Source organism: Magnolia sinica, chromosome 5 (assembly GCF_029962835.1).
Source record: "Magnolia sinica isolate HGM2019 chromosome 5, MsV1, whole genome shotgun sequence".
Lineage (NCBI taxonomy): Eukaryota > Viridiplantae > Streptophyta > Magnoliopsida > Magnoliales > Magnoliaceae > Magnolia > Magnolia sinica.
In genome coordinates this window covers 113145136-113160382 of record NC_080577.1, presented here as the reverse complement: position 1 = coordinate 113160382, position 15247 = coordinate 113145136, and the positions used below count along the sequence as shown (strand labels likewise).

Sequence of the window (15247 nt, the reverse complement as noted above, 5' to 3'; positions counted from 1 at the left end):
AACCGAGTTAGCTTGGTTAGCGCACCGGAGTCGACTTGAAAGTTTGATTTGGCTCAGTTCAAAATTGAAATCGAGCCTCATCTTGAATAGGATTGATTAAACCAATTTAGTGACTAAGTTATTTTGATATTGTTGTTGTTCAACAAGTAATTAATGATGAGTCAACGAATTTGGTGACTCAATTGTTTTGATATTGATGTTGTTCAACTAGTAATTGATAAAATGACTTAATGAAATGTTGATGGGCAGCAAAGAAGGTTTATATTTTGATTTTTATGTTGCCTACCAAGTGTTCAATGAAATACTCATAAAAGAATGGCATTGTTTTAGATTCTGTGAAAAATTTAAGGTGCACTTTGTATGTTTGAAAAAACATTACACAGGCTTGATTTATCTTGGCTTGAACTCGGTTGAGTTGGACAGAGCTGCTTACTAAATTGGGCTGAGCTGGCCAATCAAGCACGAGAACCAAGCCGAATCAAGTTTAAGTTCAGGTTAGCTAGTAGCCGAGCCAAGTCGACCTGTGCTAGGCTCCACTATGTTCGACTCGTGTACACCCCAGTCATTATCGCCACTGTTTCCCTTGGCTTGCTGACGCCTAAATTGAGCTGGAAAAACGTATCCGCACCACGTAAGATCGTGGGGAGCTCCTCACTGGACAATCCGCGTCTCCTTCCGGTCTGACGGAGCTACTCAAAATACCTCATATCTCAGAGTCAAGCTATGTCATATGTCAATCCACTCCGTCCATCAGGTGAGAACCTTCATTTAATACGTTCATAAAAAATATCATTCTGGAAATACTCTGTTGGGCCACATAAATTAGATCAATGCAAACTGCTCCTAAAACTCCTGAGTTCACATATGTGGCACGCCTTACATTTGGATCAGGCTTATTTTTATAGTTTCACTTCAAACCAGTGATATACACCTGATTAACGGGTTCGATGAAATATAAACATCATGGTGTCCCCGGAAACAAATCTATGGTTGGTATCCCATCCACATTGTTCCATTTGATGTGGCCCACTTGATTAGTGGATACTGCTGTATTTTTTTAAAAGGGATTCTTAGAATTGCGAATAGAACCTGATGAACGGACTGGATTTCATATACAGAATGGTGGCCCCACAAGCTTGGGTGTTTTACGCGCTGCGTGGAAGCTAGAACAGGTTGACGAAGGCGCCAGTCGTCTCCACCGTCTGCCCCCATTGATGTGTGGGACCCAATCCAAACCGCAACTGCGGTACAATATTTTAATATGAACTCACGCTTCTCTCGTCCTTTGTCTTCCCTTTCTTTTCCTTGCTTCAGTGTCCGGAGTTCGAGATTTGTCCGCCCAAACAGGTCCAAATCTCACTCCATGCCTATTCTGTTTTTTATTCATGCGTTCGTTTTTCTTCAATTATTACACATTTTTAGAAGATTTTTTTTATATTGGGTATAGATCTTCTTCCTCATATTTATTTATTTATTTATTTTTTATAGTGTTTTGGTGGTTGTTGGGTTGGCTGTATGGAGAGAATGGAAGGTTTTGATTGGAAGAGGGTCTTGATAACATCTAACGGAGATGAGATTTCCACCAGCATCGCTTACTCTTTGGCGAAGTGCGGTTGCAGGTATGATTTTCAATAAGCATTTGATTCTGTTTTGCTTGTGTTTGTATCTGTTTTTCTTCTTTGGTTCAGATGAATTTCATTTGGGTTTGGAATAATGGGTCAGTTTGTTTTACTATTTGATTGGTTTTCTTCATGTTTTTTTTTTACTCTATTTATTTGTTGGGTTTTTCTCTTTAAATTGTTTTTTTTTCCTGGGGTTTTTTTTAGTGACTAGAGATGCATTTTAAATTTATTTATTTATTTATTATTATTATTTTGGTGTAGAATTCATTGTTTTTGATAAACTTTAATTGGGTTTTGGTTTGATGGGTCAGCTATTTTTTTTTCCTGTTTATTTGATGGTTTTGTGTGTGCGTGTGGTGGTTGGGTTGTTGGGTAGGGGGTGGGGTGATTTTTTTCCCATTCTTTCTGTAATTGTACTTAAAATTATTTTTTTTCCTGTTATTTTGTTTTTCCATTTGCTTTTGTGTGTTATTATTATTGGACTTTTAATTGTTTTTTTCTGTTGTTTTGTTTTTCCACCTCCTTTTGTGTTAGATATTATTATTGTTATTTTGATGGGTCCAAAATTATTATTTTTCAAATACTTTTCCCCGTGTTTAAATAGACCAAGTTAAAATTTATTATTATTTTGATAGGTCCATTTTATTTATTTATTTTAAAAATACTTTCCCCTGTGTTTAAATAGAGCAAGTCAAATTTTACAAAACTAGGCCGGATCACCGAGTCAACTCGTCCGAGCCTCAACTTGTTGATTTCCAAACAATGGTCTCATCGATGTTTTGCTTCTCGAATCCCTTTTTTTAAAATATATTTTTTTTAATTTTTTAATTTTTTTTTATATACAATTCGTTCATTTTATCATAATTTTAAGTTTTTGCATTGTTTTTTTTTTGGGGTGATAGTAATGGTTTATTTTATTATGTTGGCTGACTTTCGTGGTTATATTCCATAGTTTTTTCTGTTCTTTATAGGTTTATAATGATTTTTTTTTTTTTTTTTTTTTTAAACTTGGTCACTTTTTTTTTTTTTTTTTCTTTTTTTGTTAAAATTGTTTTTGTTGGGTGCATGTGGATAGCGTAGGATGTTGCATTTCATGTCATTAGGGATTGAGTGACATGATTACATGACAATCGAGTCGGGGAGCCGAAACATGGAAATTCGGTTGCCTACTTAAGCTAACCACACAATGGGAAGACGAGGCAATTCACTTGATTCGACTCGATGGCAGTAATGGTAGCCGGTAAACACAGTTTCTTCAATCAAGCACTCGAGCATGTACACCCCTTTCGCTCCTCTTCCTCCTCTATTGCACATGCATGCACAAAACATGCCTCTCCCCCCCACCCCCCCAAAAAAAAAAGAAAAAAGTGGAGGCTGTTTGCCATCTACTTCGCCGCGTGTGGGTGGACCCCCCTCCCAAAAAAAAAAAACAAACCTTGTCCAATAGTTTTTCTTTTGTTCTTTTATTGGGTTTGTTTTGTATTCAGTTGTTTTTTTTCTTCATAATTAATATAAGACTTTTTGTGAGTTTTTTAATGGTTTATTTTGTGGCTATGATTAATCATTTTTTCATAATCAGGTTAGTTTTGATGGGAGATGACAGCAGCCTTCAGATAATTGCGGGGACAATAACAGGTTCTTTGGAGGGAATCGATCCGATCAAAGTGATTGGATTGGATATGGAAGAAGAGAGGGAGTCTGTTTTTGATGAGGCTGTGGACAAGGCATGGAAAAGCCTAGGTGTTTTGGATGCTTTCGTTAATTGTTATACATATGAAGGTACAGTGTGCAATTCATTTTTTGACATCTTATTAGAAATGCGAACAACCCATGTCTTAGGATGTTGTATAGCTGGGACTTGCATCAGCTATACTTTTTAATGTTTATTTAATTTAATTTAATTTTAATTTTTTATTTTTAAATTTTCCTCCAAAGCAATGGAATTGGTGAGCATTGCTTCGATTTGAAAAGAAGAAAATTTTAGTTGGTGGGATGATTTCTCACTCTGATGCTTCAACGACAAAAGCATAAAGGTTGAATCTACTCTGTGGGATGCACATATTTGATTAGGAAAAAAAAGTTAGTGATCTACACTGCCCACCTGGTGGGATCTTTCATGAATGGGCCACGGTAGAAAAATCTCACTGACCAGAAATCTTACCCATTTGACTGACAACGAGTATTGGTAACAAGCAGGATTGAGTGAAAAGAAGACAAATAATCAGAAAGGTTCCATCCAATCCATGCAATCTTTGGAGTGAAGCCCATCTAGGAACGACCCAAAGGATGGTTCAAATCATACGGCCTTTATGGCACCAGCACATGCCATGTTCTGCGCAGTGCATAGGAAACCCCAATGCACTTGTGTTGTACATTGGTTAGAAAACCTCAACATGAAAATATCTAGTTTTAACAGTAACAGATGTAACTTTCACCAGCTTATGGAAATGTATTTCAAATAGATTTCATTTCATGCCTGACATTGATAGCCTAACCTACGAAAATAGTCAATACCCACATGCCTCTTTTAGAAAGGTTGGAATGCAGAAGCTCCCTTACCAACACAACACTCTTAACTATAACCGTTGTGCAAAATAGGTTGATTCCTGAGCAATTTCCAAAAGTCCTTTTACTTTTGGATCTATTCATTTCTTGAGTTCTGTCAATTCCCCATTGCTTCCTTATAATTTCATTGATACCTCAGATCTGATATTAAGGTAGTTTTTTTTTTTTTTTTTGGCTGCCTTGTTCTATGCTGTCACATAAACTTCTATGAATACTTTTCTTCTATTATTAGTTAAAAGTCCATTGATTTGACAAAAAATGAATTATTTGGACCAGGGAATATGCAAGAACCTCTACATCTAGCAGAGGATGAGTTTAAAAAGACAGTGAGAATCAATTTCATGGCACCATGGTTTCTTTTGAAGGCTGTTAGTAAAAGAATGAGAGACTCCAAATCTGGAGGATCCATCATCTTTCTGACCTCCATCATTGGTGCAGAAAGGGGTCTCTACCCCGGATCTGCTGCTTATGGTTCGTGTTTGGCTGGAGTGGAGCAGTTAGTCAGGGTACGCACATGGTTATCTATTTTTCTTTTTCTTTTTCTTTTTCTCTTTTACTTATTGTTTTGAAATTTGCACCTTCTATTGAACTTTTTACATGAAATGTCATACTTCATTATTCATGTGTTTTGCAAAGAGAAACTAAAAGATGGTGCCAATGTTTTTAGTATTGGTATCTATGGATGTATTGCACCCTTGGGATATAGAAACACATATGGTATCACTCCCTTAGGATATAGAAACATATCGGGTATCGCACCCTTGGGATATAGAAACATATTGGGTATCACATGAGAAATATCAGATGTATTGCGTACTATATCACTGTTTTTGGGAAACATTGGGAAATTGGTCGAATTTTTCAATGAAACTTCAGGGGATGTTAAAAGACATTATTACACACTTAGAAATCAAAAGATCACAAAAAACAAGTGCACATAATAAGTTTCCTTTGTATAAGTTCGTAAGCTACGTACAATCTGACAGGTGAGGAAATGGCAATCATCTTTTGATGGCTTAGAAGGGTATGGAGATTCTTTATGAAGATTTTTGGTATATATCTTGGTAACTTCTAGTAACAGTGGTGGCTGTGTTTAATGGATGGAGGGGCACACCTTTGTGAGATATGGGTTGTGTTTGATGAGGTTTGTTCCTAACGGCATTATTTGGATTGGAAGGAGCAAAAGTATTTTTAGTGGCATGGTGTAGACATCCCACCTAAATGCTGGTCATCCTCAATCAATAAATGAATTAAGTTAGGACACAGGAGGGTTTGTCTCCAGGCTCTATTTTATAGGGATTATTTCATTTAGGGAAACATATCACCTAAAACCCATGTTTGAAGCCAAAATCTCCCTCAACCCTTCAAAATTGTCAAAAAACAACAAGGGGGGGTGAGACTCAATGGTAACAAAGCCTGTAAGTGCCCCCCAAATATATGTGTGTGCATGCGCGCAACCCCCGCACACACACACACACGCTCTGTCTCTTTCCCAGCTCTAAAACTCATTCCCTTAGAGAAAAATCCTGTAAATTAGGAGGAAAGAGTACATGTACGACACATTAAAAGAAAGACTAGGGTTGACGGATTTAAGAACTTTCAAATCTTCCCCTATCACTCTTGGCTAAGGAGAGGGCCTCAACTCATTTGGGTTTTGAGAAACAACTTCTGTAAATGATTGCAACTGGGAGGTTTTATATATATATATATATATATATATATATATATATATATATATATATATATATATATATATATATATATATATATATTTACACACGCACACACACACCCCCACACACTCACGCTAGTGGGATTTCACCACCTATGGGTACTCGAACCCTTGACCAGGTGTTGAAACTCCTGAGAGTCTACCACCGGGGCAAGAGTAAGGACCCTATATTGGACAAGAACCTATATTGGACAAGAACAACGTTGATTGTAGAACTCCTATATTTAATTTCCTACGTATCTAATATTAATTATTCAATGAATAATGTTATATGAACATGAATGTTATAATGAGGCAATCATATATTTATACTCATATAACCACTTTTACCACAAACAACCATTAGATGTTATTGTATGAAGCCAAAGTATAAACTATGAAGTGAACTCACAGAGTCATAATTCAAAACAGAAGTGATAAAAATTAAAATGATGTGAAAGCCCAAAGGTTAAATATAAATACAAAAAGATTACAATTTACATACCAATCATGTCACCACCAGAATGAAAATTGTGTTGCCTGTTGTTGCTCGACATTCACGTCATCATCATCCAACTGCAGTTGTGGAACATGTGCCGCATATCCATAATAACCAAAGCTAGAGGGAAAGATCATGTCAATGAAAACTGAGGGTGACTGATCACGATCATCATTGCCACTGGGCATCTGCTGTGTTGAACCCGAGTAAGAATAGCCACTAGTGCCATAAATAGACCCATATTCAAAGAGTAAGAATATCCCCTAGTGTCATATGTAGACCCATAGTCATAGCTACCACCATAATTGTCCCTAGTATTTCTCGTTTCATGGAGATAGAGCGAGATAAGGACAGATGACTCCGATCTGGATCTAGATATTTATGTCCCTTATATCAACCTTCTCCACATGAATCATATCTAGGAGTAGCCCAACAAGAAAGTGCCTTAGGAGGCTCCTTGTAGGGCCTATGTTGTCCATGGTCATATCCATGTCCATATCTATAAGTCGTTCGATGCCGCCTCTTTCATAAATAAAATGTGATTACATGAGGGTCTCTTGGGCTTCACAACATCCACATCATTAGTTGTAAGGGGATGACATGAAGTCTTTCATTGGCTAAAGGCACATTGTAAATCACCAAATGTACCTTGACTCCCACTCCCACCTTCAACCCCACTCTTACTCACACTCCCAGCCACACTCCTACTCCCATTGCTCCCTCCATGTCACGTACGGACTCTCTTTCCAAATACATGGTGGTGTTCTTCATCTTCATAAGCAGCACGTAAGCTCTCTCCCCACCATCGCTGCTTCTGACCTAAGTCCTCACCAGACTCAATATTCTCATCATCATCTAGGTTCATATAATTAGGACCAAACACCCCTTGTGGGGATGCATTGAGAGCATCTTGCTTTTCTTTTGCATGCTACTCTTTTTTTTTTTTTCCCATTCATCTCTTCCAAATTCCGTCACATCATCTGCATTCTCTCTCTCTTGGCAGGTTTGTGTACCCGCGACTTGCCTCTTTTGATGAGCTAGTGATTCTTCCAATTATTATTCTACATACTAGTTGCATTTCATGGAGTGCTCGCTCCCACTCACTCCCTCACAAATTTCCATCCAGTTTCCTCACTCCTGGTTGGGCTGCCATTTCTTCCTACTCACAAAAAATCATCACAAGTCCCACAACTCGCATATCATGACAACCCCTAAACTACTCTAAAGGAACCAATCTCCTCTCCCACTTGCCAAAATATAAATTTATAATGGCTATTAAAAAAAAGAAAATTAAATTCAGGTGAATAATGCCTGCCGCTGATTTGGGGGACCCCAAGTTGGCCCTAAAATCATAAAATCAATGCTATATTCCAAGTTCCAACTAATGAGTATCATTCCTTCCAACTAATTACAAAAAAAGAAAAAAAAAAGAAAAAAAAAGAAATTAAATTCGAATGAGTAGTGCAACTGATTTGGGAGACCACTCGATGGCCCAAAATCAGCCTCAACTTCATGCAATCAATTGCTATCATCCAACTAATGAGTATTCCCAAGCATTTAACATAATTTCCCCCAACTAATTACCAGAAAAAATCAAAATTAAATTCGGATTAATGTTGCTGCTGATTTGAGGAACCACTTAAATGGCCACAAATTCATGCAATTAATGGCTATCATTCCACTATTACACATCACTAAACATTTAATATCATTCCCTCCAATTAATTACAAGAAAAAAATGAAATTGAATTCGGATGAAAAGTGCCGCTGATTTGGGAGACCACTTGAATCAGCCCCAAGTCAACCCCAATTTTATGCAGTCAATGGGCTCTCATCCCACTAATGAGTATCCTTAAGCAGTTAGCATCTTTTTCCCCAACTACAAGAAAAAATCGAAATTAAATTAGGATGAATTTAAATCAGCTCCAAGTTCATGCAATCAATGAACTATCATCCCATTAATGCATATCCCCAAGTATTTAACATCATTCTCCCAAACTAATTACAAGAAAAAAATGAAATTAAATTCGGATGAATAGTGCCACTGATTTGGGGGCCTACTTGAATGACCTCAAATTGGCCCCAAATTGATGCAATCAATGGCTATCATCCCACTACTGAGTATCCCTAAGTATTTAACATCATTCCCCCCAAAAGAAACTGGCACTATTCATTCCGGGAAATAGCCAAAATTGAAAAAATTATTAAAAAATATAAAATCAGATGACAAAATCTGATTTATTACATGCATGTGTAGATCTAAAGTATATACATGTATTCCAACAATCAACAATAAAAGAAAATCAAATTACACTGAAAATTATGTAAAAATCAGCGAAAGTACAAAGAGAGAGAGAGAGATGACACCAAATCAACTACGGATTTGGCAAGATGTGGTCGATCTGGCATTGTAATGTTGAATCAAATTATCCGTTTGACATTGTAATGTTGAATCAAATTATCTCCAGCACGAAAGAACAAAAGAAATTGGATTTTTACCTCTTTTTTCGTCTTTCTCCAAATTTGGCTTCTAGAGATTTGATTCTTCCCAAATGATTTGATTTTGTTAATTTTCAAAAATTGCATAAGAGTGGTTGGAATCACCTTAGAATCACTCCTACAAACGGAAAAACATGAAACGCGAAGAAATGGGTCAAAACCTGCTCAAAATGCCAGTTAAAAAAGAAGAAGAAGAAGGCAATTTTCCATTTCTTCCCCAATCGTTACGCCCTGATCGCTATGGTACTGTAACGGTCATTATGTCCCCTGTGACGAGTTGTTACAGTAGAAAAAACTGGATAGGGGCGTTCACCCCCATAACGCCTAATGGGTACAACTGCTACTGTTATGTAACCAATTTTGGATACCTTGCCTGTGGCTGTTGGGCTTATGCACTCAAGTGTGCTAAATTAGAAAAGACTATGGCCCTTCCAACTAAATATGGATAGGCACTCTCCTTCAATGGAATAGCCTTATGTTAAAGGAATAGCCTTATCCCTAGTCTCCTTTCTCCCTTTCTTGCTTCTCTTCCCTCTCAATCTCTCCACTTTTCGATGAGTGGGCAATCAAACGGGGTTTGACAAAGTGCATCCAAAACGCACAACACGAATTGGTTTTTGGCTCAAAAAGGCATTTAAGCATCAAATGGCCCCTTTGAGGGTGTCCTACTGGACCCTTGTTAGCATTTTAAAACAGACATGTCCTCATTCCTGCCAATGAATCTGCTGTCATTTCCCTTGACATTTCCTGCAACTACAGTCTATGTCTTATTTATTATAAAACATATTGTGAGGGTAAGGCAGCCATACAAAGTTATATCCAAGTATATATGCAGGTGCGTATTCATTTACTTCCTAATTTTTTTGGAGGATTTCCCTATTAAGTGTTATATATTAGAGGAGATTTGTTGTGTTATATGGAATTGAGCTGCCATAGTAATTATTAGAGGATGCTACCAATTGTTGAAGGTCATGTATGCATGTTGTGAGCATGTACTTCTAGCCCAATTGGCACTATTTGCTGTAGATTCTATATAAGCAGTAGGTTTAGAGTTACAAACCAAGTAGATGTAGAGTCCATGAGCACACATGGAATCTTGCATCCATGTACCCGAGTTGGGTTGTCTAAGATTTTTTTAAGGGACCCAAAAATCTAAACCTTCTTCAGACAGCATGAAGGCCAAGTATAAGGGTCAGAGGTTCATTTTATAAGTGAAATTGTGATAAGATGTAGTTAGTAATTAGGTTGATGAATGATGATCGCTGACCGTTTGATTACTTTGTTTGATGTCAAATTACAAATACAAAAATGGAAAATGATGGAGTTCTCTCAGCACTATTAAGTTACCGTCTTCCTAGTTGCACTGGCAGACCTGGACAGTTCAATATATCAAATCCAAACCACCTGTTAGGTTCAGCATACATGTCGTGGGCTACTATGGGAAAGTCACACTGGTTGGATGATCCAATCCATCCAGAAGTCGGCCTTTTTTGTTTTTTTTTGTTAGGCATCGGGGTAATGGGCTGAGTGAGACTCGATCCCTGGCTATTGTCTGTCAGGAGTGTTACCCTACCAACGCGGATACCAAGCTAGGTGTAGGTTCACCTTCTTTTCTATAGCTGTTTTCCAAGCCAAGGAAGGGATGGTTAGGATTCTCTTATGGAAGTGATCCTTTAGAACTGTAAGCAATCCATGATGGGCCCAACAAATGTATGGTTCAAATTATTGGTTAGGCCTACTTTTAGTTTTCCTTAAATAATCTTAAACGCCCATTTTATAGGTGCTATTGATCAGATGATTAGAATAGTTCAATTAGAGTGAGTTTTACATGGTTGCCCTTGAAATGTGTGCTGGACCTTACGGAGAGCCCAGATCAGCCAATTGGATTGTCCAAGAATGGATGCAAGTAGGAGCACTATAACTTTTGGTGCACTGTGATTCACGGATCATTTCTCATACAAAATTCAGATTACGCCATTGATATTTATGTAAGAAAGCTGTAAATTTCCCACTTTATATATATAGGGAAAAGGTACTATGCGCTTGACCTCACGATAAGCTCCCGTGAGGTCGAGCTGTGTGGGCCCCACCGTGATGCGTGTCGACCATCAACACCGTGCATTTGATGGGTCCCCTCTAAATTATGGGATATCCCAAAAATCAGCCGTATACGGAACTCAGGTGGGCCATACCATCTAAAATCATGTGAAGACACCGTTAAAACATATAAAAGCACTTGGTGGGGCCCACCTGAGTTTTGAATGTTGCTGAAACTTGGTCTGAACCCTCATCCAAGTGGGACACACATAATGGATGTGCTTGATTTGCAAACCACATCTCGGTTGGCCCAAAAAATGATTATGAATGTTTTAATGGTGCACGGCCCCTCCCCACTTCTGTATGTGGTGTGCCCCACGCAAGTCACGGATTGACTTGATTTTTGAGACCTAGGCCCACGATGGAATGGTGCATCTGACTGATGGGGTAGATGTTCGAAACGCATCACGGCGGGGCCCACACAGCTCGACCTCATGGGATGGACTCGTGAGGTCGAGCGCATAGTACCTTTTCCCATACACACACACACACACATATTGAAAGGTGCAATTTTATTAAACAGCCGAAGGCCAAAGAAGAACAAAGAGAAGAAACAAAAAGGAAAAGGACCTAAAAGCTACAGAACAAAGAAAAAAAAACCCACAATCAAGTAGCGTAAGGATAGAAACAACCTAAACAACAGAGCTACAAAAGACAAAAAAGAAGAATACAACAACAACAACAAGGACAAAGATCCCAAAAGGAATACGACTCAGGGAGCCTGCTCCCAGAAGAGTATAAGAACTCTGCTGAAAACACCTGCCACTGCCAGACCTCTATTGTGGAAGCAATGGTTGTTTCTCTCTTGCCAATGGCCCCAAAAGTGGTGAGAATGATCAGCCTCTAACCCTTTCTACCCAGCTTCCCTCCATTTGCTGCGTGCCAAATTTCTAGCAGGGCTCCAATGGAAGGAGGCGTGACCCAGGACACTTCAGCCAAAGCCAACACTCCAGACCAAATGCACGTCAAGAAGGAACAATGGAGGAATAAGTGGTACACAGTCTCTGAATTAGCCTTTCAGAGAAGACAGATATTTAGGAGTACCATTCCCCTCTTTTGCAAATTGTCGACAGTAAGCACCAGCTTTCTGCCAAGAAGCCTTGCAAAAGCCCCTACTTTCGGGGGAGCTCCATAGTTCCACACGAATCTGGAAGGAGAAGGATCCCCCAAATCAGCTGGCTCTAAGAGAACCCCGTAGAACGACCTGACTGAAAAAATTCCCTGACGCTTTAGGCTTCCAAATCAGGGAGTCCTCTTCTTCTGGGGAAATGGACGTTCCCTGCAAGCGAGACGGTAGAGTGGTCAGACTAGCAAAATCTCTTTATCGTGTAAAATTCTCCTAAAAGGAGGGAATCAATAGCCTTCAACACCTCTACCCGAGAAGTACAAGGCCACATGAACTTTGATATCAGATCAGACAAATGCCAAATTTGGGAAATCAAATATAAGAGGCTGGTCGCCCATCCATGGATCCAATCAGAACCTAACTCTCCTTCCATTCCCCACAAAATCCAATACATCTAAAGACAGGCAGCTACTCAGTTAATGCCTTTCCAAATGTGCGAGGGATTGATACAGCAAGGAGGGTTTAGTCCATCACCCCATGGGAGTAAGATCATATTTAGCAGCGAGAATCTCTCTCCAAAGAGCTGAATCCTCTGTGGACAACCTCCACAGTCCACACCCACTTTCCCAAAAGTGTTAAAGTTAACCAGATCCAAGTCCTTACTGTTTGCTCCCCCTCGAACATAGGGGGTGCAAACCTCCTTCCATTTTGAAAGGTGGAATTTGCCAAAAGGCAAGCTACCCTGCCATAAAAAGTCCCTCCGGAGTATATCAATCTTCAAAATAGCAGATTTGGGCATTGAAATATGGACATATAGTAGACAGGAAGATTAGCCAAATAGTCCTTGATTAAGGTCAATCTATGGTCAAGGGAGAGCAGGGATCTCTTCCAGGATGAAAGTTTCCTTTCAAGACTTTCAATGACTCTTATCCCAAAGTAATAAAGGAGGTTTTCCCACATAGGGGGGAAGACCAAGATAAAAGGAATAATGGAACTAGTTTTGATCCATTTAACCTTTTAAAATACACACAGCAGCAGTTTGTGAATTGGAACTGTTGATCTCGCTGGCCCCCCGTGATGTGTGTGTGCGTGTGTTTCTCTCTCTCTCTCTCTCAATTTTTTTGCTCTACCATGTGGAGCTACATCCCCTTATGATGTGTGGTTGATGGTACAAAAATACATGGAATTTATGACTTTTTCACCCTTTGAATATGGACTGGCAACCTAGGCAACCTACCCGTTTCTATTTTCTGCATCCATTTGCAGGTCACAACTAAGAAAGCTAGGATCGCGTGTTTGTTGTGGTTTTTGCACCATGGGCCATCACTAGTAGGGCTACCAACTGGACAGTCCAGTTTCAGCCCAATAGAATCTTATGGGCCCTAGTCCTTGGGATCTGTTTCGTACAAACCAACAGGCACACGTATGTATAATTCTTGTTAATGTTTTGAGGTACTGTATAGGGGCATCAGTGAGCCGTTGGAATTTCTCTATCTTGGGAGACCCGATGGCCTGTTGCTCTTTCCTTTCTCCTCTTTGGTTGTCTACCTACTCATGGAGTCATGGTTTTATGACTTTGCAAGTTGGACTGACTTGTTTGGTCCTGAGTTGAGCCATGACTTGGCCAAGTAGGGGTGTCTCGGTTTTAGTCGGGCCGAACTATCCTCTATTCTCAATACTGACTTATGGAGATTGACCAGGTGTTGAAACTCCTTAGAGTCTACCACTGGAGCAAGAGTAAGGATCCAGATCCAAGCTTGCAAACAACTGAAATCAGGTTCCAGGACGGACTCCATCCATCACGTCATCAGGTCGACCCCTTCCATTTACAAAGACGGAGATTGAGTTGTCATTGAGTTGGATCTGGATCGACCTGGACCCAACACGATTATTAATCTGATCCTAGCGACTGGACCCTGATCTGAACCCATGGACTTCCAAATGTAGGTCCAAACCCAGGTCCTAATCTGGCCTGGCACACCTGTTCATTGTGTCAATCAAGAAGGATCTTGGTTGTCATGATCCGTCATCTGGAAAGATATCCTTCAATTCAGGCTTCTATTGAATTAGAATGATAAGCTGGTGGTGCATGAGGGGCCATACCATGAGTCCAACATATACATGATGGCCATGTACTCAATCCAAACCGTTCAGATTTTTGGCCCTGCTATGGATGGTCCATAGGCGTAGAGTGACACTGATCAGGGAATCCTAAATCCCTGATCAGTGGAATATTTGCCCATTGAACTTGAAGCTTTGAAGTTTGCTTTTTTCCTTTCCAACCCTTCCCCCCCTCGCCCCCCCCCCCCCCCTTTTTAATTTTTTTTATGGACATCTGTCGGATGGTTAGGATCATTCTTTAGCATGATTTGAACTGTTTGGATCACTTAGATCTATGCCACATGTAAAGTTGATTATGTGTGTGTGTCTTACTGAATTATCTTATTTCCTTTATGATGTGGTGATTCTTCAGACGTCAGCTATGGAGATTGGAAAATACAAGATTCGGGTCAATGCCATTGCACGCGGCCTTCACATAAACGACCAGTATCCATTGTCGGTGGGGAAGGAAAGGGCGGAGCAGTCCACGAAGGAGGTGATGCCATTGATGAGATGGCTTGACGTGAAAAAAGATCTGGCATCAACAGTCATATACTTGGTGGGCGACGAGTCCCGCTACATGACAGGGACCACCATTTTTGTCGATGGTGCGCAGTCTATAGTAAGACCTCGCATGCGTTCTTACATGTGATTGTAGCCCATTCAAATCCATTGTTTAGTTTGTTAGCTGGAACATGATATAATTAATTAATGGAAATTGATCAGCTGTTGCTGTTCTTGTGTTGGAATAATTGCTGTTTTAATTTCCTTAATCATACCCTCTTAACTACATATATATAATTGAAAAATGCCATCAGAACCGTACATTTGGCAGACGCGTATGTTGATCATGATTTTATCTGGTGGGCCACCCTGGGATGGACAATAGGCTACATAGAAGTAGTGATTGAGCAGCTCCGACCGATTTGACTGTTGGGTGTTTGTGGGTTGATGTGGATAGCTGACTGTTGCTCATGTAGAGTGGGTTGCGGACACTTTCATGTCCAAAGATGGACCGGAGAGGGCTCGATCGGATGCGGAATTCCCTGCATCAATTGCCCTCTTAGGCTGCTGATTGGATGGGTACG

General features: G+C 39.6%; 1 protein-coding gene across 1 annotated transcript; it reads left to right on the top strand.

The window, feature by feature from the left end:
- The first annotated feature begins 1192 nt into the window (after positions 1–1192).
- Positions 1193–14911, top strand: LOC131246774 (uncharacterized). The gene is made up of 5 exons (XM_058247168.1): positions 1193–1347; positions 1489–1619; positions 3202–3401; positions 4464–4693; positions 14533–14911. Exons 2-5 carry the CDS (start codon positions 1516–1518, stop codon positions 14809–14811), a joined length of 813 nt encoding a protein of 270 aa, XP_058103151.1. The 5' UTR covers positions 1193–1347; positions 1489–1515; the 3' UTR covers positions 14812–14911.
- The last annotated feature ends 336 nt before the right edge of the window (positions 14912–15247 follow it).